This window comes from Xiphophorus couchianus, chromosome 16 (assembly GCF_001444195.1).
Source record: "Xiphophorus couchianus chromosome 16, X_couchianus-1.0, whole genome shotgun sequence".
Lineage (NCBI taxonomy): Eukaryota > Metazoa > Chordata > Actinopteri > Cyprinodontiformes > Poeciliidae > Xiphophorus > Xiphophorus couchianus.
The window spans coordinates 7,118,343-7,145,597 of NC_040243.1; the positions used below are offsets into that span (position 1 = coordinate 7,118,343).

Below are 27,255 nucleotides of genomic sequence, written 5' to 3' on the forward strand. Positions count from 1 at the left end.
CAATCAAAATGTATGTTTTTCAGACAAGCTGAGTTTCTTGAAGCAAAAGAAAAAATTGAGAACGACTTGTTCAACTGAAGCAGACATGAGATTTTAGTCTGTTGTGTGACAGATGACATATTAAAGATCAAAAGTAAAAAGAAGGCAGAATCTGGCAGGATATGTGAGCATCTAGAGCTTACAAAACTCATCTGTCCATTTGTTTTAAACTTTGTTTAACCAAATAGCATAGAAGTTGCATTCACATCTACTTCCCCCTAAAAGGAGTAGTGGTTGTTTGTAAGTGAAGATGTGATGTTGCAAAGATAAAAATCAAAGATTTTTTATTGCCCTTTATTCATTACAAAAATATTTCTGTATAAATCTTCATGAATCTCTACATTGTTTGGTATGCCACTAGTCAATTTTAACAACTTCTCGACAACTATATCATGGTAAAAGCAGCAGCAAATGTGACACATAAGATGCAAAAACATAAATTACACCTACTTGAAATGCAAAATAATGGTTGATTATACTTCTTCTAGTAATATATTTAGACATGATTTCTTTTTTTTCAAATATTCTATCAAAACCTTAAAGTCAATCAGAAATATGATGGCATCCTCTTGACATTACTCCAACACTTCAGTTTGAGTCCACTTTATCTCTAAAAACTAATATGACAAAATTGCTCCATAGTTCACATTATTAGCAGAAACCACGTTTAAATCGGCATATCGAAGGAAATATTAAGGAAATATCAACTCTTCCATAGCATGCTTGTAACTATATTCAGGAATCACATCTAAACTGTGTACACTAATGTGTGTTATACTCTTTCAGATGCAACAGTCTTTCAGAACTTTCCTCATTTGGCTTCTCCACATCAAAACATGACTGTATATATTCAAGACACCAAAGATCCTCATGTCTGTACAATTCCTCTTTGCATACATATATTTACTCTATTACAGAACTGTTAGTTTAGCGGTGCACAACATCTCCCCGTGGTCATTGGTTGCCCTGCAGGTGTAAACATTTGCATCCTCTGCTTCAACTTTTGAAAGAATCAGGGTACAGCATCCATCATCATCATACTCTATTTGCACTGTGGATGATTCTTCTACAGGTTCATCTCCACACAGCCACACCACCTCTGGATCAGGATATCCTGCAGTAAAAAACAAGAGGAGTGAGACATCTGGTATTGGTGCTGTTTGTACACTTTCAGAAGCAAGTGAACCTTTAGCCTTTTTGGTCTGAATACACTAACAAGCGTGACTTGTCATCAAATGTATTAGTGCATCATACGGAGATTATTTCAGTATGAAAGATTTGAGCAGACATTACATAAATTAACCCACAGAATGAAAAAAAGGGTTTTGTTTCCATCTTTTATCACAACATAAAATAAATAAATGCACATTTAAAAGTTTCAGGTCACTGTTACAGATCTCATCTTGTAATATTGGTATTAATGAATAGTAAATCATTGATATTCTTTGCTCTAAAGTGCAAAGAATATCTAAAAAAACTTCACAATTATCCACAATTAGAATGACACCAACAATAAACAAAGACTATTTTTCTACAGTCATTTACTTCTTTAAGAGTTACATTTTTCGTCCAATCATATTTTCCTAAATGCAACACTTCTGTATCGACTCCAGTTACTGCTCACTATGAGTTTTCACAAAGAAGGAAATTCATAATCCTTTCTTTGTTCAGTATTCTTTTTAGGTTATAAGCTCAGTCGTCTTGGTAGAAGGTTCAGCTTTGAAACTGGTTGTTGAGACATTGATCCTATTTCCTTTTTGGTTTGTCAAAAAGTCGTACCTTGAGTCACGAGGCTAAAACACCCAGCATGCTGGCTGGGTTGATAATTAAGTGGTGACAAAGAGTGAAATGACTGTGTTAGCCTATGTGTATACCACTTAGGTGGCACGAGAGCCGGGCACAGGAGCCCCGAGCTACTTTCTGGTCCTCCAGTTTCTTGGTAAATTGTGGTGGTCCCTGCATCTTACGCTCCAGAGAGTGCAGCGCATCTTCTGCTTCAGGACTCAGCGGAAGGTCTAGGAAACAAAAGTAAATAAATATGTCACACAAATAAAGTAAAGTGACTCAGTCAAGATGAGGAAAGAACAAAAAGCATCTCACCCTTACCAGCGCTTGAGAGAGTTGCAGAGCTTTCATTTTTAGACAGCAAAGCCATTCTCTTTAGGGCTAGCATAGCCTTCCCGGCTTTCTGTAAGACACATTTTAATGAGACAACAAAGTAACTGAGCTCCACAGGACAGATTGCTCAAATACTGCGTGTTACCTTCCACTTCTGCCTGGCTAAAAACCTCTTCATCTTCTCCTTTGACAGACATTTTGTGGAAGATAGGATTTCAGAATCAAACTTCTTCATCCAGGGGTGACCAAGACCCTCTTCACAAGACATCCTCCGCCTACAGATACAAAGAGAACTGCATAAGTCTGACTGAAAAATGGTGTCTGTGGGAGAGTTTTGGCTATATATCTGTGAAATGACCTGGGATCTTTATTTAGGAGAGAGCTGATGAAATTCTGGGCCTCCTCAGTTATATCTTCGAAGCTCTCTTCATCAAACTCCCACTGAGCTGCTGTGACCAAGGCCAGAGTCTCCGCATCGCTGTTTCCCTGGAACGGAGACTCTCCGCTGAGTCTAAAACAGAAAGATTGAGAAGAGTATTTGTGAGTTTTTACCACTAGGTGGCATTATAGTACGAGATTTGCTCTATAAGACTTTCGGATTGAAATTTGTTCATCTGTATGATTCAACATTGTATACTGTAGAAAGCCTTAAAAATACACTTTTTATGTGCACATGACTTGCAAAAATATTAACACTTTTTGAAAGTTTTAACTTTTTTTGATGCTACAAACACTAACTTTAATGTATTTATTTTTAGATTTTAAGCCAGTACACTGCAATAAAATAATTGTGAAATGAGATGGAAATCTCATTAAAATCGTTCAAAAATAAATGAATAAAATCAGTAAAGTGTGTGCTGCTTATGTTTTTAGCTCAGTGCTTTCCAGAAACTATGTTTTGTTTACATTACAGTTGCAAGTCTTTAAATTAGTTTTTTCCAACCTTGCATTTTCAGAAATCGAAAATGTTGACCATTTTCTTTGCAAGAGTTCTTGTTAACTTCAATTTTGAAGCTTTGCCATTTTTCTTTGGATTTAGGTATGGACTTTGACTGAGCCATTTAAATGAATATGCTTTGATAAAAACCATTCGTTGTTCAGGGCTATTTTTCTACTGGATCCATAAAACCGGCAATGAAGTAGATTGAAGTTTGTAGTTTAAACCTGTTAAAATTAGGAGTCTTCTAATTTGATCAAAATCTTTATGATTAAGTCAAAAATGCAATGTCTAATAAATGTGGTTTGTGGCTTGAAGCATTCACATGTGATTATTAGCAATTTTATTTTGCTGAAACAGGTTTTACTGTAAAAGGGGTGAAAGTATAAACATTTCCTGATGACATCACTTATAATTACTTTGACATCTTTGGGGGGAATTTTTGATCCAAAATTGCTTGGGTGCTTCCTGGAGTGAAAGCTAACTGTTTCACCTTGGGACAAATCTATGCTTTGAATTTATTGCGCTGTCAGAAGAGTGATACCAACTTTTTGATTTGCATTTTGGCAATAAAACGAATAACTGTGTCAAAGTGCTGTTTTGATGTGGCAGGGACAACAAGGTGACTCACAGGATGTAGCAGATGACGCCGATGCTCCACATGTCAGTGGCCAAACACACAGGTTCATAGTTGATAACTTCCGGTGCTATAAACTCAGCAGTGCCGTGCATCACCTTCAGAGCTGTGTTCCCATCTGTGTAAACGTGCATTGCAAACTGAGAACACATATCCAACACAAGAGAGATGCATAAATAGGAAAAGAATTTAATTTTTCATACCAAGTTTGCTAGCTAATCCAAAGTCAATTATCTTTATGGAAGTGCCAGTGGTGTCAACACAGACGATATTTTCAGGTTTCAGATCCAGGTGAACAATTTTCTGCTGATGCATGAAGGCGATCCCCTCCAGAATCTGCCGTATGTAGCGCACGCTGCCAGGCTCTGTGTACTCAAAGCTGTCATCCACAATGCGATCAAAGAGCTCCCCACCTGCAATACTACAGGAAAAAAATACAACTCTGACATTTGACACACAGCCTAAATTTAGCGTTGTAATGAGAATTTGACATGATGGTACTTACAACTCCATTACCATGACCATCTCTGGTTTATGATCATAAGCTCCCAGACACTGAACCAGCTTGGGGTGGTGGAGATGATTCATCAGCTCGATTTCTTTACGAGCAGCTTCTCTCTCTTTGGCTCGCCGTCCTTTGTAGAACTTTCCCGCACACACATGGCCCGTCTCCTTGTGGCTGAGCTTGAACACCAAGCCAAATTTTCCCCTGAAGAGGTCAGAAGTCAGTTTTGCTTAAAATCTTCAGGCATGAAAGTGACCATACAATAACATCTCAACAGATACAAGATAGCAAGTTCATTACAATATAAAAATCATGAGGAGGCAGGAAGTTCAAACCAACTCTTCCATCAATTTCAGTGAGAAAGAATCATATTCCTGACTCTGACATTCTCTGCCTGCCTTTCTAACAATATAGACAAATACACATTCAAAGAGGAACAGCAAAAGCGAATTAGATGACTAGCAGAGATGATTAGGTGAAAATATTGTCTCTGTTTCATGAATATTGAGTTGAAATGAGACTACCCAACATAAACAGTGTCTTTAGTCAGTAGCTTCCTCAGGTTTATGCAGAACTGATAGCTACTATAGATCGGTCAAGCCCACTGAATCACTGTCCGCAATGACTGTTTGAATAAGGTTTGACAGTGTGAGTTGCAACAACATTTAATTTTCCTATGAAAATTTTTTGTATTTTTGAACTGAATTTATAAACTGAAATATACTGCAGTTTAGCACAAATAAAATAAAATGTCTTCCACTAGTAAGAGCAATAGCCAAACTCTTTGCATAAAGTGGATGGACAAACTAAGATTATCATTCTCTGTCAAATCTTGATTGGATTTCTTTCAGTCCTGTTTGTCAAAGCATGACTTTTAGACATATTTCATCTTTGAAGTGTGCTTAAACCCTAAAAAGTATTTTTATCCATAATTTGCATTTGTGTCATGGCCAGGTTAAAAAGGACTGGATATTTTGGACAACCTTCAGAGAGTCTGAAGATTAAGGTTACTTGAAAGGATTATAAGAAAATTTGGCTCCTTGACAGTGAAGAATGAAGAAACATGATTGAAACGGTTGAAAAATCAAACACAGATAATACATGTGCAATTCAGATGAGTTATTCTTTCTTTCTTCAACTGCCAGAGTAAAATTTTATAATTTTTTTACAGATATACATCAAGACACTGTACATCATAAAATCTGAGTCATTGGAGGAACAGGTTTCTGCAAGCTTGTGTTGTAATCACATTTACTGGCAGAATTTGCCCTCTAGCCATACTAGAGAACTACTGCTACTCTTACATCCAATTTCTTTCTTCCAAAATACAGTAATTGAAGTTCTCGAGAAAAGGGAGTTTTGGCTGAAGCTCCAAAAACACAAGTGCTAGAAAATGTGTGACCTGCAGATACTCACGTTCCCAATTTCTCATGCAAGTTGTAGTGATCTGTAACTTTGTGGGAAGAATCAATAGTGACACAAGAGTATTGAGTGGCTTCTTCTTGTGTTTTCTTAGAACCTACAAATACAAACACAACATATTGATTAAAGGCTTCCTATAATAATTACAACTTTCAGATATGGTACCAGATACAAATAACACCCAACCTGGTTCCTCCATCTTCACCACTGCTGAAACTGGGCTGGGATCACTCTCCCCAACTGCGTTATAAGCCCTCACTCTGAAACAGTACTCCTGTCCTGGTTGCAGCCCGGATGACACTTGGTATGAGGTGCTGGTACACTTGGCAGTGAGTTTTTTCCACTCCCCAGCCTCAGAAAGTCCATGGTTTCTTAGTTCCAGCACATAGCCCAGGACAGCACTGCCGCCGTCGTAACAGGGTCCCGACCAGTACAGCACAAGGTTGGATGGAGAGATGAGAGAAGCCACCGGGCCCGAAGCAGGAGGCTCTGGCCTGTCTGTATATAGATGATGGAGAAGGGCAAGCTGATTCAAACTGAGAGAAACACCAAATGTTTTAACCTTGAAGCCAATAAACTACTGCAGTTGAATACCACACCAACTGTCTGCTCAGAATTCACAGTGGTTCTCCAAAACTGGACAATAACAGATTGAATAAAACAAGCCCTGGTCCTATGGGTCTTCATTCAGACATTCATAGTTTAGTGTAAATAAAGCATAGATCCATCATGCCTTGAAGTAAAGTGTTCAGACTGCGGGTGGTATAATGGTGTGGTGGATATTTTCTCGTCCCATTATGAGTCCCTTAGTACTCACATAGCCAACTGAGCATTGAGAGTTTCTTTAACATAACAATGAGTTCACTGTAGTCAAATCACCTCCACATCCATCAGATCTCCATTTAGCAGAGCTCCTTTGGGATGTAGTGGTACATCCCAAAGGAGCTGTACCACACTCCTTTGGGAGTGGTACATCTCAATGTGTTCACTGTAAACAATCATGTGTACAGTGAACAAATTCACTGAAATTAAGTGATCCTATCAAAATCTTTTTTCCACCTCTTTCCATTGCAGATTCTCTTAAAAATCAGAATAGACCTGTCTTTATAAAGACTGCTGTGTCAATGAAGGAACTGACAACATGCTACTGGACGTTCTCACAGGATGTCAGTCTCGCACAGTGATATTGCTAGGCAAAGACAATATACACTGTTGTATCTTCATCTGTCTTCTTGGTAGACATTATTGAGTGCAGTGCATCAGCCTTCTTAATTGTTATTGATTTATTGGGTTTTAAATGAGCAGAATCTTTAACTGTTCGAATGCTTCGCAGCTGTGTGGTGTAATCAAAATATTTGAGGTATGTTTGTCAAATTCTTGAATCTATACCATAAAGATTTGAGGCAGTTCTGAAGGTAAAAATTGGTCCAACCTGGTATTATCAAGGTCCACTTAATAAAGTGGCCACTTAGTGTAATGTATGTTATTGTCTTACCTATGACAGAAAGGGTAAGTGTGTGTTGGGCTGAGCTTTTGCGGTCTTTCACTACCACAGTGTAGCGTCCTGTGTGCTGCGGTGTAGCCTCTGCTATGACCAGCGTACTGCTCTGTTCTGTATGCTCTGTCCACAATTCTGGACCGTCAACTATCTGCACACACACACACACACACAAAAGAAAAACCATGGTGTTAGACAAATACTGTGTAATCAAAAGCTGGGCATTTGCTTTGTTTTTACCTGTTCTTTGTTCCTGATCCAGCAGGATACCACAGGGGGGCTTCCGGTAAAAGAACACGTCAGATTGGCAGTTTGTCCCACCTTCACCTCAAAATGCTGGGGTGGATTTTGAAAGCTCAATACTGGGCCTATGAAGACAAAACAACAAGAGTGTTTTGTCTTTGAGGTCAGAGTTTCATTTTATCACACTGGAAGGAAACAATAAAACATGGAGTGTAAGTTAGAGATAAAGACTAAAAAAATGTTTTGCAGAGGGTTTTAGGCCTTGTTCTATCCTGTATGATGGAGGAATATGTTTGGTTTCATGATACCATTATTGTGGCATACAGGAATATCAATTGTATTATGTAGAAACAAAGATCAAAACACTAATGATATACTCACTAACCTAGCTCATGTTAAATACAGATAAAACAGCTCACTCTTTGAACACAAGTCCATATACAGTATGAGCTTAGGTTATCTTCTTCTTCAAATACTGTCAGTATGTAAATATTGTGGATGGTAAATTTAAATGAACTTAGAAAGATAAATATGTTTTAAAAGGCTTTAGTGATAATAGTTAACTCACTGTGTCTAATTTCTGTCCACCCTTCATATCTAATTTATTATAAAAAAAAAAAACAAGAAAAAAGAAATATGACACAATACGACAGATGGCCTGGCATTATCATGTGCGTTTCTCATGCTTTTGTTCAGGCAGCCAACACCCTAAGGCAAAGTTTTTCAACATAATAAAGCACAATAGCTTAAAAGCAATTCATGTTTGCTGGGGTTTTTTTGCAACCCCAATTCAAACCATAATAGCACAAACACCAAACTACTCACAATTACAAGTTACAATTATTCAACAAAAAAGCAGTGACTAAAAAAAAAAAAAAAGAAAATGAAAAATTATGTATTAAACAACACCACATGGGAATGTTTTGTTTTGATAAGCTACTTGGTTGGACAAAAAAATGAAAAAAGTATTTCTCACCTGTAGAGTTGGTTCTCTTCTTTGGGATGACTTCTGTGCAGAGAGATGAATCGCAGGCAGGTTTAAGCTGCTGAAAATGAAGGTGTGGTCCAACTTTGACTACTATGGCTATCAGCTTACAGACTCAGGAAGTTTCAGTGAACTTGAAGTGCAATGTCCATTTCCCTACATGGTGTTTAACTGGGAATGAAAACTTTCAGTGGGTGTATCAGAGAGCTGCATTGTTGAGGAAGGCTTTTACAATTGGTATACATGTTGCCTGACAGCCAATCACGCAAGGACTGGAAGTGTGTTTCCTTTCAGAGACTAAACAGGAACATCCTGAGGTTAAGATATTTTTCTGGGTTTTAAATGCAGGAAAAAGTAATATATACATGGCTTCCTTCCAAATAAATAATGGAAATTGCCCCAAATTAAAATGCTACTGAAAAGTGTGATGAACGCCTTTACCTTTCGGTGAAGAGACTGGGCTCTGTTGAACAAACTTTGCAGGCGATGTACAGATAGATCCATTACACTTGTGCAACTCAGCTTTGGAGGTTTGTGAAGACTGTCCATTTTCTGCAGTGCTTTTGGATGCAGAAGTGGGAATCTTTGTGACACCATACATACTTTCGAAGTCTGTATTGGTTGGAATTAAGAGGAAAAGAAAATAGGCAACATCAACAATAAAACTCTGGCAAACTCTCACAATGTCTTGCAAAAGTATTCACACATAGTCACATTTTTTCATCCATTTACAAACACAAACTTCCTTGCCTTTTATTAGGATTTTGTGTAGTAGACCAAAACAAAGCAATTCATAAATGTGATGTTATAGAAAAAATATACATGCTTTATTTATCAAAAATAAAGTGTGCAATTGTATTTTGCACACCAGTGGTATTTTCAAGTTCTGTCTCAGATTTTCAGTTGAATATAGGTCTAAAAAATTGGTTGCATGAATACCAATCCACTGAATATTTTGTGTCATTGCTCTGCTGGAAGATGAATTTCCACCCCAGTTTCTCTTTTGGTTCATAGTTCCCAACATGTTTTAATTGGCAACTTGATACAACACACTTTGAAATGTTAATATTTGCTCCAGTGACTCTGTTTTAATTGATTGTGGCACCTCTGGGACAAACTTGGTCAATTGATGGTTACGTAGAGAGGTTTCAAGAAGTTTCTGGGGCCATTTGTCTCAATGCTACTTGGCCAAGTAGCGTTTTTGTTGGAGATTTGTGGATTCCTGGAGAGGGAAGCTTGGTCTATTGTAACTTACAAAATGAGTACCTTCTTTGTTCAGAAAATATCATTGTCATTAACTGTGTTAAAAATTTACTTTCTTGTTCACGAATTACTAACTTTTTTTTCAACTACCGTGAAAATATGTTGATCTCTCTTACCTCTAACAAACACAGCTGCACTGCAGGATGTTCTCCCTGCATCATTTTCAGCCAAGCATGTGTAAGCCCCAGCATCTTCTGGCAAGCACTCCCTCACCACAAAACTTACATCATGGCCATTCAATGAGGAGTTTCCAAAATGTACCCTTTCACCTGCAAATTAAAATAAAAACAATAGAAGCATACTTCTTTGCTAGCACAGGGATAGCTTGATTTAACTAAAGTGGCATTGCAGAGGGACAGTCAGTGTTACTGACAGAGATAATGTGTTCGAGAAACAGGAAGAAATTTTGAGAAGGAGCCAAATCTCTTGTGTTGAAAATAAATTTTTCCCAAACAACATCCAACTTAAAACTTTCTTAGGAGTTAGCTATGCTAGCGGTTTAGATAGTTGTTCAAATGGCAATGTGGGAGTAGAGTTGTTTGCACCACCTCACACTTAGGAAGTCTTGGGCTTTATTCTCAGTAGCGCTTTAGATTCTAGAAATATGTCTCTAAACCAAAGAGGCAAGTGTAGGGTCATCACATCGTATGAGTCGAGCAAGATCCTTGAGCAACAATAATAACAGCTTGTTTTGGACACAAAATGAACTTTGTCCTTTTGTTGCCCAGATTCTGATGTGAATTCTGCTTTCTATAATGGTTGGAAATTTTGAAATTTCCAATTTTGACCTCATTCCAATCTTAAGCTCCCATCTTAGATTAAACCATTTTATAAAAATCATCATATCTGAAAGTTAAATATGTACTGGATAACTTTCAGGTCTTCAGTCAGCTTTAATTCCAATGCAAAACAGCATTCATATTATATCTACTCCTGTAAGTAAGAGGTTAATTTGTTTGGATTGTAGATTCCAGACTCTTTTTTTCTGTTTTAGATTACTAGTGTGTATTGTGTGACAATAAAATCTGTCACTGAGCAAGGATACAACAATGTACCTTGTTCTTTGCTTACCGTTGTGCAGCCATATAACTTTGATGGGCTGACTTCCTGTGAGAACTCCTCTTAGAACTAAGTCAGTTCCTTCATCCGCACAGCAGTCTTCAAGTGGCTTTATAAATACAGGTGGGTCCAGATATTTTGGTGAATCTACAATGGGAGACAATATGTAAAAAGGTTTTTGTCCATATTAACATTAGAGAATCACACAGTTCCTGCAGATTGTTGAATAGACATCCTCTATGTAAGTTTCCCATCCCACCCAATACAAAAGGTTGAAATCTGATGACTATGAAGGCCAGTGGAGTCCAATTAACTCTTTTTTTACGTTCAAGAAACCAGTTTGAATTTAGTTGACCTTTGTGACATGGTGACGTGTCCTCCTTTAAGTAGCTGTACCAGTGCTCAACAGGGGCCAAGAGTGTGAGAAGAAACTATCACCACCACCATGATTTAAGATGTTTACACCAATTTTGACCCTTCCATCAAAATGTCCTTTTCCAATTTGTAATTATCCAGCTGTTAATGGTAGCCTCGGTTTCCTGAGCTGACAGGATGACACCTGGTGTGTTCTGCTGCTGTTGCCTGTCTGCTTCAAGTTTTGACATGTTGGACATTCAAAGATTATATTCTCCAAACCTAGGTAGTAATGAGTGGTTACCTGAGCTGCCACTCTAGCTTCTCAAACCAGTATTCCCATTCTCCTCTGACCTTTGACGTCAACAAGGTAATTTAATTCACACAACTCCCTCTCACTGCATCTTTCTGTGCACAACCCCAAAAGGTCGGGTGCTAAAGCTGCAGACCAGCAGTTTCTGAAATACTCTGAGCCAGGAGTCTATCTGGCTCCTTAAAGCATGGTTTATGCTACATAAATTTCCTTTCGATCCTGAGGTTTTGGTTTGAACTTCAGCAAGTCTTATCACATTGTTACTAAATGGATGAAGTTGTTACCATATAAAACTATTTGTTGACAAGCAATTGAACAGGTAAACCTAATAAAGTAATAGCCTACAGTGCCTTAAATCATAGACAAATAAATTTTTTCACCTGATATCTTTTGGGGAACATGATGAAAATAGCTCTCTTGCTAATAACAACATTTTGAACCACAGCATCAAGTAGACAATTTGCTCTGTGTCTGTTTCTTAACACGTAACATGTTTCTACAACAGAAATTAAGATAGTATACAAGGAAGTATGCAAGTTATTTTTCTCTCAGTAACAAAAACTGGTTGCACTTCTTTATTTTTTTTATTCCTTCTCATGTTAAAGGAGGTGACCAAGGCTCAGAAAAGCTAAATATTAACAGCTTAGTTTAATGACAGCATGCTGTTTTTTTTGTTTGTTTTGTTTTTCTTTGGGGAGTGTGCACAAATTTTGCGGAATAATGCCCTGAAGGTAAAGACCTTGTTCTCTTTGATAGAACTTGAGTTATTTTGTTAGATTTGGATGGTGGCCATCTGGGGGTTGGCTGCTGCTTTCTCAAGAATTTCCCTTCCTCATTCTGGCATGGACTTGTTAAAGAAAATAAGTGCCATGCTGGAGTTGCAGCCTGACAGAAAGTGTCATTGCTTGCATGATACTTCTAAAGGTGCATGTTAAGCAACAAAGCTTAAAAAAATCGGTAGCATGCAAGTTATGGTTTACCAAAGTGAGAATTTTTCCTGCAACCATCAGTTAGTGTTTAAAGCTTTTAATTCAGTGCAAAACTTTCTGTGTTAGGACAGTTTTGGAAACTGTCATGAGAAAGGTCAATCTTTATTACTCTTTCTTCAAATGATATTATCATATTTATTTACTTAAGCTGAGCCTTTAAATCGGGGGCTCCTCTCACAACCATCTTCTATTTTTACTAAAACCTTCAGATAGCTGTCTAATGGTTTCCTTTTCTTGGCTGCTGAAACTGCAACATGCCAAACACAGTAGAAAAGCGACTGACAAACGAAAGTGTTCAGTCATGCATCCCAGATGATAATTGATGTCCAAACACTTCGTGCAACACTTTGAATAACAAGCGCATGCATGATGAGATAAAAACGAATAATAAAATGTGGCACATTTAAATGTTGGAAATTATGCATATCTGTAGCAAGAAAAGAGGAAGAAGCACAATAAAAAAAAAGTTTGTTAGTATACAAAATTTGACATTTTGGACTTAAAGGAAAGCTAAAGATGTTTGATGAAGTACAATGAAGACATATTGAGATAATTTGGAAAAAACTGTGATGAGCGCAATGTGTACTTTAAAAACATGCTCTGCTGCAATGTATTTGAAGTCAGTGTGCCAACTTATGAGATGCATTGCCTTGTTCAGATTTGAGCTATTGATATTAGAACCAAGGAAAATGCAACAAATGAAAGTACTGAAATAAAACGTTCTCTGGTTTTCTAATCCCGTCTTCAGCTCTTACCTGGTTTCGAACATTTTCCAGAAGTCCTGATGTCTGTTGTTCTTGTCCCATTTTTTGGTGCACATGGGGGACGTGATGGCTGGAGCTGCAGCTTGAAGGTTGACACATAACGCTGTTTGCTCCTGTCTCCGTTCATGTCTGTTTTAGAGAGCCCTGCAGGGTCTGAACAGAACAAAAGAAGAAGTCACAAAGTCATTTCTCTGACTGGTTATCACACTTCCTTTCTGAGTTTGTGGTGTGAGCCTCCACAGCTTGAACTCTCTTCTGTATAAAAAAAAAGAGAAAAAATCATCAAGCCACTTTTGTTTACACTCCTCCCTGTTGAACCAGCAATGACTCTGCCTTGTGCCCTCACACTATTCTACAAAACCCTCTTCTCTCACCCTCCCTTGAACTGCACTGACTCCACCTACGTGACAAATCTTGTCTTACCTAGACCCTTTCAGGTGTGACAAGCAGCTGCTTATCTTCGTAGAATCTCTCCCTGTAACCAGAACCCGCATCTACTACAAACCCCCGGTCTTTATCATCATGGACAACAGACACGCACTCTGGATAAACAGGGAAAGGCAGAAAAAGAAAGGAAGGGCTTATCTCTACCACCCAGGCAAAGGTCATATTGTGCACCGTTTGTTGAATGCACTGCTGTACGTTGATTTCTATTTGATTTGTAACTTATCAATGCTTGGGCTGAACTTTGTAATGCCTGACATCAGCACATTCATCCCAAGTGTGACTACCGTAAAGCTTTGATTGTGAACAGGAACGTTTAAATCCCTCCTCTGACAGTATTATCCCTACACACACAACATGGCCCTTTCTAAGGCAACCGACTCATCCGCTGCTAGGGTAACTCGTTCTCTCCCTCTTTCTCCCTCCCTTGCTCTCTCTCTCTCTTGAGGGGTCTGTTGTTTTTAGACTGTGTGCTGTCGAGGTAGGCAGCACATCAACCACACAATCTGAATCGGTTAGGTTAAAATCAAGAAAAAAGTAATAATCAAACAATCTGCACTTAACTGCTCAGAAACCTTAAATACCAGCACTGAAATGAGTTCTGTATTAAAAAAAAGTGACAAGCCTAAGCCCACTGAGAGGAGCATAGCAATAGTTTCCACCTCACTCCCATCCCCGCTTTCCAAATTCCACATCACCGATCACAAAGAATAGCACTGCGAGGGGCTTGTGATAATTTCTGTGTGAGCTAACTTCCTAAATCAAACATTTGCAAAAAAAAAAAAAAAAGCTGAACTCACAAAGATTGATGTTTAGTGAATGCAGGTTGGTGTAGCACAAGTTATAGATGCAAGGTAGACAGCATTGTTCTATTAGAGATAAAAAAATATATATCTTCTTGTCAAAAAGAAAGGTTGTTAGCCTTTGTTAGCCTCATCAAAACTAGACTCATCTTCTGAATACCACTTAGCTTGTTACAATCTCTATCAAGAAGATGCTGACATTTCTTGCAAAATTTAATGGAAGTAGCACAAAAATAAGTCACCAGGGTTGTCCACTACTGCACTACATGATGGACAACTCTACTAATAAGGCAAGGCACAAAGCTTTTAATCAGCCATGACAGATTCCTGAGAAGAACAGAGAACATTCAGATGAAGTTGGTTAAAAGAAAGTTGCATGAAACACTGAATAACTGTAAGAGTTTCTGACATTAAGCAAAAAAAGAGTAATGTAATTAAAGATGATGTTGCACATAAAAGGATTTGATTTTTGATTACTATACCCACATGTAGCTTGTCTGCAGGCATCCCTCAAGGAAGTTTCTATTCTTGAATTTTCTATTATCTGTTTACTAAAGCTTAAGATTGTAGATGATGGAAACATCTATTATCTGAGTGGGCGACAGATTCAGAAATAGTCACAATTAGTTTTAGCAGGTAGGTGGACAGATGAAATCTCCAGAATGAAGTCTAAAGTTTCAAGCAAAAGTGTTGAAATACAAGCGAACCAGAAACCAGTAAAATTAAAAAGAAAAACACACAATAAGGTGCAAACACATAAAAATAAAATCAGGGAAAAAAAGACACAATTATTTTTTATACAAAATTAATGTCTCTCTTTAGAGTAAATTTTAACTAAAATATTTTGTTTACGATTTTACACAGACTTTATTTTGTTCAAAGTAATCTTTTCTAGTTACTACTCCTCCAAATGTTTGGTCTGTACGTATTTTATAATAAACATCGTTTCTTGTAAAATAAAAGCAAAGTCAAAAGGCAAACTGACACTAAAATTATTCCTCAACCTGAGCCATAACAAATCCAACCCCCACCTACACAGAGTTAAAGTTTTACATTCCTTTGCAAAGGTAATTTAAAGGTGAAGGCCTCTCCTGTCCTTCAGGTCAATCAGATTGTTCAGGGAACAAATGAGTCGTTATTTACATACCTGGCTAATGGATGGGGTTCAGGGCCAAATACAAAATACCAAACAAACCCTTACTGATGTATCAGTTTGCAAAATCTGACTGATTTTCATCATTTGGCAGGAACAGCAAAAGTGACAACTTCTATAGTTAATTGCACCATGACAAATCACTATTAGGGATGGAAATCGATGCATGTACAGCTCCACTTCTTATAGCTTACATTAGAACTTCATTACAGAATTGTAAAAACAAACTTAAATATTATCAGAACACCATTGCATCTCATCAGCTGTACCAAGAAAGGCTGTCATTTTCTATTATGTGGATTTTTTTAATAGAAGCCCATAATATATTAACATGAATGCATTTACTAGTGAGACATTTTGTGGCACTAGCAACACTGGTTTGTATTCAACTTTTAAGAAGGGCAGGAAAGAGGTTTATTAAGATAACTGGAAAAGAACTGGAGCACTAGAGAAATTATTCACGGGGTCTTTTTAAGCCCTGAAGTCTGAAATGAGAAATGGCAGGATCCTCTACACTTTGTAAAGCTGGTAGAAGCAGTTGCACCACCAACAAGAGGGAGAGAGTTGGCTCCACCTAGAGGTTAATTTTGTACATGGCAGCAGGCCCGTTGGTGGTTATGAACTCAATTGCGGTCATTTGCTCCATTACGAGACAAGCAGTGGCTGAAAACCCCTTAATAAAAATCCCTAACTAGTCATTTAATTAATTAATGAATTAATTAATCTAACAGCAAAACACTCAGATAAATGTTTTCTACTATGGTGATTTATTTGATCTTGTAAAATTCTTACAAAGAATCTTTGCTAATAAGAGAGAATTGTTTACAAATGCATTCATTTCTGCAAGATGAGCTTCTCAGACGTATATTTTATTCCCTTCCCCAAACACAGGTTGAGTTACACTGAATGCTTGAACAGTTTCAGGCCCAAGATGTCAGTTTGACTGTTGACCTGCTGCATAAAGGTTCCTGCTTGGTTTTTGCCTCATTGGTTTTACACACTGACTGTGACTGTCTGGTCTCCAGTTCTCAAGGCATTTCAACCAACAGTTTCACAGATGTAGACATGCAGAGACCAAGAGGAAACCACAAGATGCAAAAAAAAAAAAAAAAAAGCCTACACAATATTCTGATTGTCTACTGGAAACTACTAATGTGCATTAAAAATAAAACCAAAGAAAACTTAAAGAACTGGAGCTGGGCCACAGAATCTTAACAGATACTTTACCCTTTTTTCATGCTGTTTCATTACAACCACAAAATTCTACATATTTTTAATGGGGTTTTGCATGACAGAGCAGCACAAAGTACAACTGTAAATATAGAGGAAAATGATACACAAATTTCAACAGTTAATTTAAAATATAAAAGTGTACCATTCAATTGTATTCAGCCACGTTTAATCCTTTTGCCCATCATTTTGCCCATCATTTTCCATTCCACAGGAAAAAAAAATCCATCTTTTGTTTGCTAAATGTTATGTTTATATTTATTTTAGAACATAGAAATAAAGATTAAATGTTGGCTGTTAAAATATGACGACAAATTTCCGAGAGTACACATTTATCCAAAATTATATGTGGTCTTTTTTCAAGTCTTATGACGTTTGCGGCTTAAAAACAAATTTTATTTGGCTGGCCAGAATGCTCTTTAGGCTGTAAGATTGCACACCCCGGAGCTAGACATTACTGGAACACCTGCCTCTCTTCTAAATCAAAGGGGAGGAGTTGATACCAGATGTTGCTATGCTGACAGATCTGCTGCTTTTTGATAATTGGACTAAATAGTGATCGTCTATTCTTTCAGCCAATGCGCGTTCAAGTCGTCAACGCACAATATCGAACCCCGGACAAGAAGAAGCCAGGTTGGGGGAGGACTTCGAGAGGTCCCGAGAGTTATTCGGTCGACTTCTGGAGGAAATGGTAAAACTCTTAAAAGTGTTTTTTTCTCCATAAAATTTCATCCAGAGTTTTTTCTTTTGGTGTTCGACGGTTATACCCACTAGATAAATTGACGGATGTCAGTTTAGAAACGTGAGGATACGTGCTAAGAAAGCTAGCTTAAGCAGCGTCAGGTCCACTTCTAACGGCTTGTTAACTTTGGCAAATTAGCTATCTGGTGTGCTATTCTTCGACTACAGTTAAACTAAAATTGTTAAAATGTCTTACCTAGATAACTGTATATACTGTACAGGGGTTAAATGGCATTAACAATTAAATACTTTTCTTTCTGTCCTTTTTTTTTTTTTTTGCTAGCCCAGTAATGAACTGAAGAATCGACCAGAGTTTAGAATGGCGTTTGACGGGCATCAGACTACTTTGGGAAATTCACTGTTTCAGCCATGTCAGCGTCAGGTAAGTTGGAATTCTGATTTCCCCAACCCCCCACCCCATATGGTTCCTGCATCTAATACCTTGGAAAATGGGGTTTAATTTCTTGTTTAAAACAATTTGAAAGCAATGTACATGCATGTTATTATTACAAAGTACTTACGAAAATCCTTGGAAGACATTTTTTCCCTGCCAATCATAGTTACATAACGAGCAACTGAATTGCCGTTTTAAAATATATTTTCTTGGCATGTTAAAATTACAAATTTATGTTCTGGGGGTCTCATCAACCCTCAGAAAATCTACATATAGCAGCAAAATATATTTTATTTATCTAAAAATTTGAAACGCCTCCAATCAAATGTTTTTTTGTTTTTTTTAACAGAAATACACTTCAGTAAGTTTCAAAATTATTAAAAAGTTAAATTATTTTAAATAAATCAATTCAATAAGTGAAACATAACATCTGGAGTTATACATTTATAGCGTTTGTTTGTGTTCATTTTGATGACTATGGTTTACAGCATTGGTGTGGCATAAGATAAAAGCAATCACTCTGTGGCCCTTTATGAAGCATTAAAGGAAGTACAGGTTGCTTTAAGTGCAACCTTTTCCTCATCTGTATTCCTGGGCCTGGTGTCTTATTCTTTCTTGACAATAAGCTATTAATTTCTCCAATGGGTTGAAGGTAAGACAAGTTTGACAGTATATTTGATTACAGTTGTCAGTGCAGTATATGTATGCAGAACTCAAAATGCCTGAAAACCTTTTTTTTTAATACTGATGTTTTATATTCTAATTTTCTGAAGATTTGACATTACTTGGTATATATTGTTTTGTAAAACAAATCTATATAGCATATGACAAACTTTTTGAATCTGTAGTCTGATTTTTTAAATTATTATTATTATGGGTAATAATTCCCTTACCTGCAGGTAAAAGATGTCATATCAGCTTGAGCTTATTAGAAAAGTAACATCCTTGCAGTCCTGGAAAGCTGGCATCATCTGATATGCAAATGAGCTGAAACGCTGTATTTCTTGCTACACTTTCGGGTGTCTTCAAATTTGTTGCTGACAAATTTAACACAAAAGAGAAGCAGGAATGCAGGAATTTTTTTTAGTTAGTTAAACATCTTGTACATTTGAGCAGTGACATATAGAGAAATATTTTTTTATAAAAATTGAAAAGGAAACAAGAAATCATGTTGTTTGCACGGCAGGTCTTTATAATCCAGGCTGTTATATGGAGAGTCTCACTGAATAATTTATAGTTTTTACCAGGTGTAAAGAGTTCAGAACCTCATTTGTAAAAACCAGTTGACGTGGGAGGAAGAAAGTAGCACATTGTTGAATCTAATCTTTCTCTCTCTTTTAGACAGGTGTTAATATAGGTGGTAAAAGTGGTTGCATGTCAGTCCCCTTCATTCCCAACCCAGTTCCATCACGTTGTGAGCTTTCGGATGTTTCCTGGTCTCAGGAGTCTCAAGATGATCAGTATGAACTCAGATATGCCCAGACTACCATTAAGAACAGGTATTGCTGTTATTGTAGGACAAAGTGTAGTGTTATGGATGTGTAATTTATTTCTCAAAATAGGTAAGACTTTTTAATTTTTGTTCTACAATAGTTCTTCTGTTTAAATAAAAATATGTTTAATGAGCACAGAATACCTAGAACAGAGTATTAAAGTGATTAAAAGAAAACAAAATTGTCCATGGAGTAATTTGCCATCAAAGAACTTTGAAATTTTTAGATTAATTTGATGTATTTATAAGAAATCATTTGAATGTTCCCTAATGTTGACAAAAAAAATTAAATTTGCTAGAGAAAAATTACAATTTTCCATGACCTGAAGTTTTCTGAGAAGATAAAGTCAGACACGGTATGTTTTTTGTAAATAAGAGGTTTTTTTGGCAGAAATGTACTCCTTCATGGATAGTTTTTTTTCTTTTATATACAATGACCCTAATAGTTAGTCGTAGAACATAGTTTCAATGTCAGATTTTGTTTTTCTTTGAAGGAAACAGACTGATACCAACTGTGATGCTGAGGCAGACCTTCAGGGTCTTGTTTCAAATATTTTGGATGAAGCAGATTCACAAGATAACTTCTACAGTGAAAGGTATTTCAGGGTTTTATTGTTGCATATTAAGTTCATATGAATTGCTGTATGGATTATTACATCAAATAAAACTGACACATGTTCCATAAACTCTGACAATAAATCCTATTATCTCTCTTTTTAAGCCTACCTACATGCAACCCTATCTGGTCTCCAAAGACACTGAAAGAAGAGTTACTACAGTATTTTCAGCCAGAACCTAAAACATTCAACAACCCTTCTTTTATTCCAAACCATCTGCCCCATGAGGCCTTCAGTAAAGCACAACAGTCAGTAGATAAAGAAGTTAACGAGATGAGTCAACTGTCCAGTGGACTAGCTGGGAACCAGCAGTGGTCTTTTAATTCACCAAATGGAGGCAGTTACTCCATCCGTCCTCAGAAGCTGCCACCAGGACTACCGTTGTCCAACAAAGTAACCGCTGACCTGTCTCAACAGTATAAACACATCAGCATGCCACCTTATAATAGCAGAGGAAACGATGTATCTTCCAAAAACGTCCCAGTACTGAGCGACATCTTCAGACCTCAGAAAGATGCAAACGCCTCGTGCCTTGACGATTTATGCGAAGACCACTACAATCCAAAGACCGTAAATTCGTTCCTTAACGACTGCTGCGTGCCAGAAGACATGAATCAACTGGTCAGCAGCTTTCGGTCATTCATGCCATCAGATCATGGTAGCGGCTGTTGTGGAGACTTTCCAGGCGTGCACAAACCAGTGGTGGACATGGTCAGAGGAGGAGGACTGCCTCAACAGTGTAGGAAGCCCAACGACCCTACAGCGTCGACACAGAATTTCCCGCAGAAGGAGCTCTATGGCCACTTGGAGCAGATGCAGAATGGAAGAATGGGAGATGTGAGGAAACAAAACTTTAAACTCGACGACTTCCAAGATCTTCCCGAGTTCAGCTCCGAGCGCATGGAGTACTTTCAGAAACCAAAGCCGTTCCCAGCGCATCTGACCTTCCCGAACCAACACAAGATGATAATGCACTTAGACAACCACAATCATCAAAGCATGAGCCAGTATTCAAAATATTATACAAGGCAGAGCCAGAAAAAGATCAAGCCGCAAATGGAGAAAGAAAGCAAGATGATGCAAATGCCTGCATTTACAGGAGAAGGCTTCTCTAGAAGGCAACAAACCAATACACACATGGCAGAGGGAGACAAACAGCGTTTCTCACAAAATCCGTACTTTGATTTCCAGGGAAACATGCAGTCGCAGAGACGTGACGGAGAGAACATCATGATCAGTGCAGGGAACATGCAGCAGTTCACGCCTCTTCCGTATTCTCTGAATGACTTCAGGAGATACTCCAGCATGGCCATGAACTCAAACCTCAGCTCCAGATCCATCCTGCCCTGTGAAAACCGCGGGCCTCACATGGACATGAACGGCATGAGGTCCACTAATGATGCTGCAGCATTCAGCTCCTTTATCAGCGACATGAAGAACCACAGAGGGGAGAGCACCTATCATGGCATGGCCTCAGCTCTGACGGCTTCACTGATGATGAATCAAGAAGGACCCGCTTTTCAGATTCACTTCTACATGGATGAGTGTTACGAGCAGTTCAGGAGTTTGGAGAAGGAGAGAAAAAAGGTATGGTTTTTCATCCTAACATCAGGATTGTTATATTTTTTTTATTTTTGTGGTTATCGTTGTCTAATGTCTTCTATTTTAGGCAGAGGTCATCCTTAAAAAAGCTTTTCCTGGGAAAAGAGCTGCAGTGATGACCAACACCAATCCCCCCAAAACTCCACCGAAATCAACAAGAGTTGACTACCTTATTATTAATCAGATGAAGGAGCAAGCAAAGGTAATATTTTTTGCAGCAGTGCCACATGTAGGGACAAGGGTGTATTAGGGCCATAGTAGATAGAGAAAAAAAAAGTAAATTTCTGCCAAAAAAGCATAGACATTTTTAGAATGTTTTGAATTTCTGAGTTTGAAAAGTCAAAAACATTTTTAGAAAATACAAACTCTTACATAAAACTATTCTCAGAAATTTACTAAAAAAAAAGTTGGAAAATTCAGTTTTTTTTCTAGAAAATGTTTGACTTTTCACACTCAGAAATTTCCAAATTTTTTCTAGAAAATTTCTGTGATTTTTCTTTTGGTAGAAATTTTCACATACTTTTTTTCATTTATAAAGGCCCTGTTTCATTTAGGCACCTTGAAACATCAGGAAAAATACTACAAACTGCAAATTCCAGCGATAGCCGCTATGACATGCAAATTACTCTGGTTCAATTTAATATTTTTGTTCTTAAATGTAACTGTAGAAAAAAGTTATAGCTTTAAATGTTGTTTGTAAAGGTGCAGCCTATTCTGCTGCTCCTTCATCAGAACACACTTAATAAATTAAGTGTTGCTGTTTTTATTATTTATCTTTTCCTTGTTTAGACTCAAAGACAAGTGAAATAAAATGGTAATATTATTTTTTTCCAGGTGGCAAGCCTTTTTGATAGAATGGAGTGTCTCTGTGGAGTTCCCCTGCATATTAACATCCACGCAGCGCTGAAAACACATCACATGGCCGTTTGCATCACCCAGTCAAGACGCAAAGAGGACAGTGGAAACATGACAAAACAGCAGCAGCAGGGAATTAATTTCACAGAGGACAGAGGTAATCATACTTCCATATACTTTTACCTCTTCTTTTAAAGATGCTCATGGTTCCACCTGGCTTGTTTTATAGATAACCCGTTGATGGTCATGGCACTGAAGGAACTGGCTGCTACAACCAAGAGGCTCCGAACAGCCCTGTGGTGCGCCCTCCAAAGCACGGTGCCCAAAGCCATCAAGACTCAGGAGCACGAGGTGGATGAGGAGGCCGCATGTGCCGAAGGTGTCTCCTCTCCTTTCCTAGGTTACTCCTTCTGCTTATGAATTATCTAAGTACAAATGTGAGATTTTGAATAAGGTTATAGAATCAAATATTTCTGTAGTATTACTTACCTTATATAACATTTTATTAAAACAAAAACAAAAAAGAGTGATCACAACAAATGAGATAAGCAGTTTGAAGCTTGGAAGATAACTGATTTTTCTGACATCGTTGACCTTTTTGCTCCAGAATTACATGAAATGTAATTTACAATTTCCAACATCTTAATTTCCTTTGATTAGTGTCCTCTCCAGATTAACAGCAATCTTGTACCAACACAGTTGTATTTAAAGACACTATTTATGCAGAAGATTTCAGTGAATTCTTCATTTTACTTATTTATTGGAATATAATAGAACCTTAGTTTTATGTATTCCCCAGTAATAATTGAATCACAAAGGCAGTCGTTTAAAATTAACAAACCCTAAATTGCTTTCTGGAATGTTCCAATCAAATCCTTCGTATTTCTTTTGTAACCTTACCATTCTGTAATCAGACAAGTTTTTTTTTTTTTTTATCTCTAGTTTGATTTAAAATGTTCCAACAATATTAAGAGAAAGACTCAATGTATTTAAATGCTTTAATCACACTTATTAGAAAAAGTGTTAAAAACATCAGTGAAATAAGAGTTATCTCAAAAGTGTTAAAGGTTTCATTCACCAAGTTTATGTACAAAACATTAAACCTTTTGAAAACTTTTAAAATTAACTTGACGTGTTCTAGTTTGAAAAACTATCTTTTGGTGTTAACTTTATAATCAGTCAGTTTTACTCATTTAAAGTGTAGATCTAAAGATTGTAAAATCTTAGTAGTTAAACATTTAAATATAAATTTAGATTTCATATTGTTAGCAAAATGCTACAGGTGGAGTGTGACCGTTTTTACGGCGACTGCATTTAACTTCTGCATTTCTGTATTTTAATTGTTGTGTATGTTTTTTTTTTCATATTATCTGTTCTGTTCAACTAAATTAAAAAAATAAACACACTTTTCTGGAAAACAAAGATTTTATTAGTACTTTTAAAAACAGAAACTTCAAAACATTTGAATGGTGGAACATCGTACAATTAGGTTAATTTAGCAAATGTTGTTTGTATTTCTCGGCAGAATGTATAGAAAGTAAAACCAAAACCTAATACTCAAAAATGCAGATGACTTTCTATTGAGAGTTAGGAAGCATATATCAGATGATGGCTGCTGGAATAACAGTTGCATAATTTTTTCTTACTTCAAGGTATCCAAAGTATGACACTTTGAAAAGAATTTCCTAAAGGTAGAACATTGTTTCAGCATAGGTACATCATGTTTAAGGTTTCTCTGAATCACCTTAAATTAGTGTAAATGTATTCATTTTAGAATTTTAAGAGAGTCCTTACCAAGAATCTGACAAACATGATATTAACATATTAGGAGATTTTGTTAAGAAGCACACATTTCTAGCTTTTACTTTCCCATTCTTTTAAGTATTTTTTTTTGCAAATCAAGCTTCTTTTTTTTTTAAGCAAAAAAATAAAAGTCCTTTCTTTTGATTTTATCTTTTACGTTCACCTTTTTGTGTACGTTTCTTCTCTTTCTCTTTTCTGTCTTGTTTGGCTAGTTTGTCCTTCTCTCGTTGCATTTTGTCCATTTCTTTCTTCTTCTGAGCATCTTCCCGAGCCTGGTCACGCTTTTGCTTCTGTCTGTTCAGCACTTCCTCCACGTTGGTGTTCTTGAACAGGGCTGATGCCAACAGTGAAGGAATTTTAAAACTCATCGCTTTTCATGTGTAACCACTTTGGAGACATAAATAACTGGGAAAAGCATAGTGAAAGGCTGGTAACACATCTAAGCAAAGACATGTCCATATGCTAAATTTAAGGGATTTGTGGCAAAAGAGGTAAAAATAGTTATGAAGGATACATTTATCACTTCCAGGAGCATCAATTCCAGTTGGTGGCTCCCCTTCTTCAGCTTCAGTGCTTTAGTCAAGGAAAAGGTTCACATCTGAAATGCAACTGGTCTGGAGACAAAAAACCCCCGAAAAAACATCCGCCTCCCTCTTTACATGATTATAATTAGACCGTATGTTTGTACCATCAAAAATGTCAGTAAGCAAAGACAAAGATATAAAACACATGCAAGGATATTCTTCGTCATCCGTCACATTAGCGTATTGAGCAAGAAGGGCCTCTTTTCTCTTTTTCGACTCCTTAGACACCTCTTTCTGTTTCACCACAATCTGAGCCTGTTTTTCTATCATGCTGGCAATGGCCTGGACCTCAGCTAAGAAAAATGAAAGGAACAGAAATGGTTACAATGCCAGTAACCTTTGTTCAGTCACTGTCAGGACAGTACACGTAACTTGTATGATGGGAACTGATGGGAGTTGAAGACCTTGAATAAAATGTATAAGTACTGATTATTCCAATAATAATCAGTAGTTAAGCAAATCTGAATAATCAATAAGATTTCTTGTACATTACTCTTTAAAATTCCTTTCCATCTTCTGAAGCAAAGATTTGATGAATTCTAAAGGACAAACTCAATGGAGCAGAGTTTGTCTGCCAAACATTTTGGCTTGATTTTATACAACTTCATTTAGTATTTATACCTGTAAATGTTGGTATTTTACTTCATTTTGATACCTTTTTTTTTTTTGTAAAACTACAATATGAAAATTTGGGGTTGAATATTTCAGGTTCCATACATGCCCAGTAATATGTTTCAGCAGAAACATATTATTAGGACGGTAGAAATTGTAAAATATTGAAGAAAAAGCAGTGAGGAAAATGTTATTACCAAGATTATTCAACCAGTGTCTACTTTTACCAGACGAGTTGTTGGATTATCGAATCAAATCATTCTGTATACCGTCATCGGTGTTTTGTCTGGCAGCCAATCGGTTGCAACACTCCTTCCAGTGACTGATAATCTGCTTGCAGACCTCTTCTATGGTATCTTCATCCTTAACACATTAGGAAAGGGGACAGTGACGGATTGATAAAACGGATAAAGCATTTTGATCATGAAACTTAGAAAACATTTATCATTGTAATCACTAACTTAAATGAACTTCAGCCTGAGTGGGACAGTTATCAAACAACCGTAATATAAATCTATAACAAGTAAAGTTAATTTTAAAGCCGAAAAACAAAATTCTGTAATTCTTGTCAAAACAAACTACACTTTTAGTTAGCTGAAATAAATATTGGGTGGAGTTTAGCTTAGCAAATTCGTAAAACTAATCTCTGTGAGTTAATCAGCCGCTGAATAAGGATACATGGTTAAATTTAACGCTGACATCAGCACTACAGGACTTAAAGCCAGCCGACCGAGAGAAGACAGACAGAAGCAGATGTGAAGACAGCCTTGGTGAACGAGCGACACACTGCTTGAATATTTACCAGAAAAGCGGACAAAATTCCCTGAAGCGCATCTTCCTTTTCCTCGTCGCTCTCCTCTTCCTTTAGTATTCCTAAAATATATGCACCGTACACCTCACGGTCAACTTCTAACAAGTCCAGTCGGTCGTTGAGCCAGCTTTCAAACTCCCCGGCATCTCCCATGGGCGCCGCCATCTTGGCGCTTTGAGGTCCTCCCTTTCCAACAGTTGCCCTAACTCAGTGCCTGTTTAAAAAATACAAAGTCAATGATCGAATGAAAGAATGCACATGATTATCGTCTGAGCAGAGGTGGGTAGAGTTTCGAGAAATTAGCGAGAATCGCGAATTAGAAATCAGAAGAAATAGCACTCCTTCATACGGCAGACAATTATGGCCACTGAAATAAAAATATTCTTCTTCAATCTCAAAATTCAGACATCTTTACGTGAAATAAAGCTGAATTTTGACGCACAACTGTGACTTTCATCTCAAATTAAATACCACAGTTCTGACTTTTTAAAATGAGAATTAATGTCACAATTCTGAAACTACAGTCAGAATTATTTTTTTGTCCTATTGGCCCTACATCTTCTATGGAAGAGGATTAGGGCCACCGAAAAAAAAAGTTCTGATTTTAAAGTCAGAATTCTGAGATTAAAGTCAAAATTCTGACTCTAAAGTCAGAACCCTTTTTTTTCGGTTGCCCTAATCCTCTTCCGTAATCTTCTGTCATTTCAATTTCACTTAAATAATGGTTGTAGGCTATATTTGAAAACAACACTAAAGCATACAGCAGAAGTGAACTAAGCAATTTTATTGTATGTTATAATTATAACCGTTCATTTTATTAAATCTAAGACTTTAAAACATTTTTCAATATTTTTCAATAACTGATGTTATTTCAGGCACTAAATGATAGATGGAATGTGTACTTCAGGGTAATCAGGATTAAATATAATCATATGTATGTAAAATTAAAGTAATCAAATGCGATATAAAAATATACTGAAGTCATTAC

The 27,255-nt window shown here is 37.0% G+C and overlaps 3 protein-coding genes across 5 annotated transcripts; 1 reads left to right on the plus strand and 2 right to left on the minus strand.

Annotated features, from left to right (window-relative positions):
• Positions 1-317: 317 nt before the first annotated feature.
• mylk5 (myosin, light chain kinase 5) lies at positions 318-22,753 on the minus strand. Of its 3 annotated transcripts, none has more exons than XM_028042777.1 (18): positions 22,641-22,753; positions 13,118-13,279; positions 10,719-10,853; positions 9,764-9,916; positions 8,826-8,996; positions 8,376-8,408; positions 7,397-7,524; positions 7,154-7,307; positions 5,845-6,156; positions 5,653-5,755; positions 4,237-4,440; positions 3,935-4,152; positions 3,726-3,849; positions 2,516-2,668; positions 2,303-2,432; positions 2,140-2,227; positions 1,914-2,054; positions 318-1,153 (listed from the first exon to the last, which is right to left on the minus strand). In XM_028042777.1, the coding sequence occupies exons 1-18, from the start codon at positions 22,660-22,662 to the stop codon at positions 951-953; spliced, it is 2,634 nt and encodes an 877-aa protein (XP_027898578.1). In that variant the 5' UTR covers positions 22,663-22,753; the 3' UTR covers positions 318-950. The 3 variants fall into 3 exon arrangements, with proteins under 3 accessions (XP_027898578.1, XP_027898579.1, XP_027898580.1); XM_028042778.1 differs by having other exon boundaries at positions 2,146-2,227; positions 22,641-22,751; XM_028042779.1 differs by lacking the exon at positions 22,641-22,753 and adding an exon at positions 13,550-13,695.
• moto (minamoto) lies at positions 17,353-23,875 on the plus strand. Its single transcript, XM_028042792.1, has 8 exons — positions 17,353-17,447; positions 17,786-17,879; positions 19,233-19,390; positions 19,878-19,979; positions 20,105-21,587; positions 21,670-21,804; positions 22,437-22,614; positions 22,687-23,875. The coding sequence occupies exons 2-8, from the start codon at positions 17,817-17,819 to the stop codon at positions 22,875-22,877; spliced, it is 2,310 nt and encodes a 769-aa protein (XP_027898593.1). The 5' UTR covers positions 17,353-17,447; positions 17,786-17,816; the 3' UTR covers positions 22,878-23,875.
• Positions 23,869-26,461, minus strand: ccdc43 (coiled-coil domain containing 43). The gene is made up of 5 exons (XM_028042810.1): positions 26,259-26,461; positions 25,726-25,819; positions 25,002-25,137; positions 24,775-24,830; positions 23,869-24,594 (listed from the first exon to the last, which is right to left on the minus strand). The coding sequence occupies exons 1-5, from the start codon at positions 26,430-26,432 to the stop codon at positions 24,407-24,409; spliced, it is 648 nt and encodes a 215-aa protein (XP_027898611.1). The 5' UTR covers positions 26,433-26,461; the 3' UTR covers positions 23,869-24,406.
• Between the last annotated feature and the right edge of the window lie 794 nt (positions 26,462-27,255).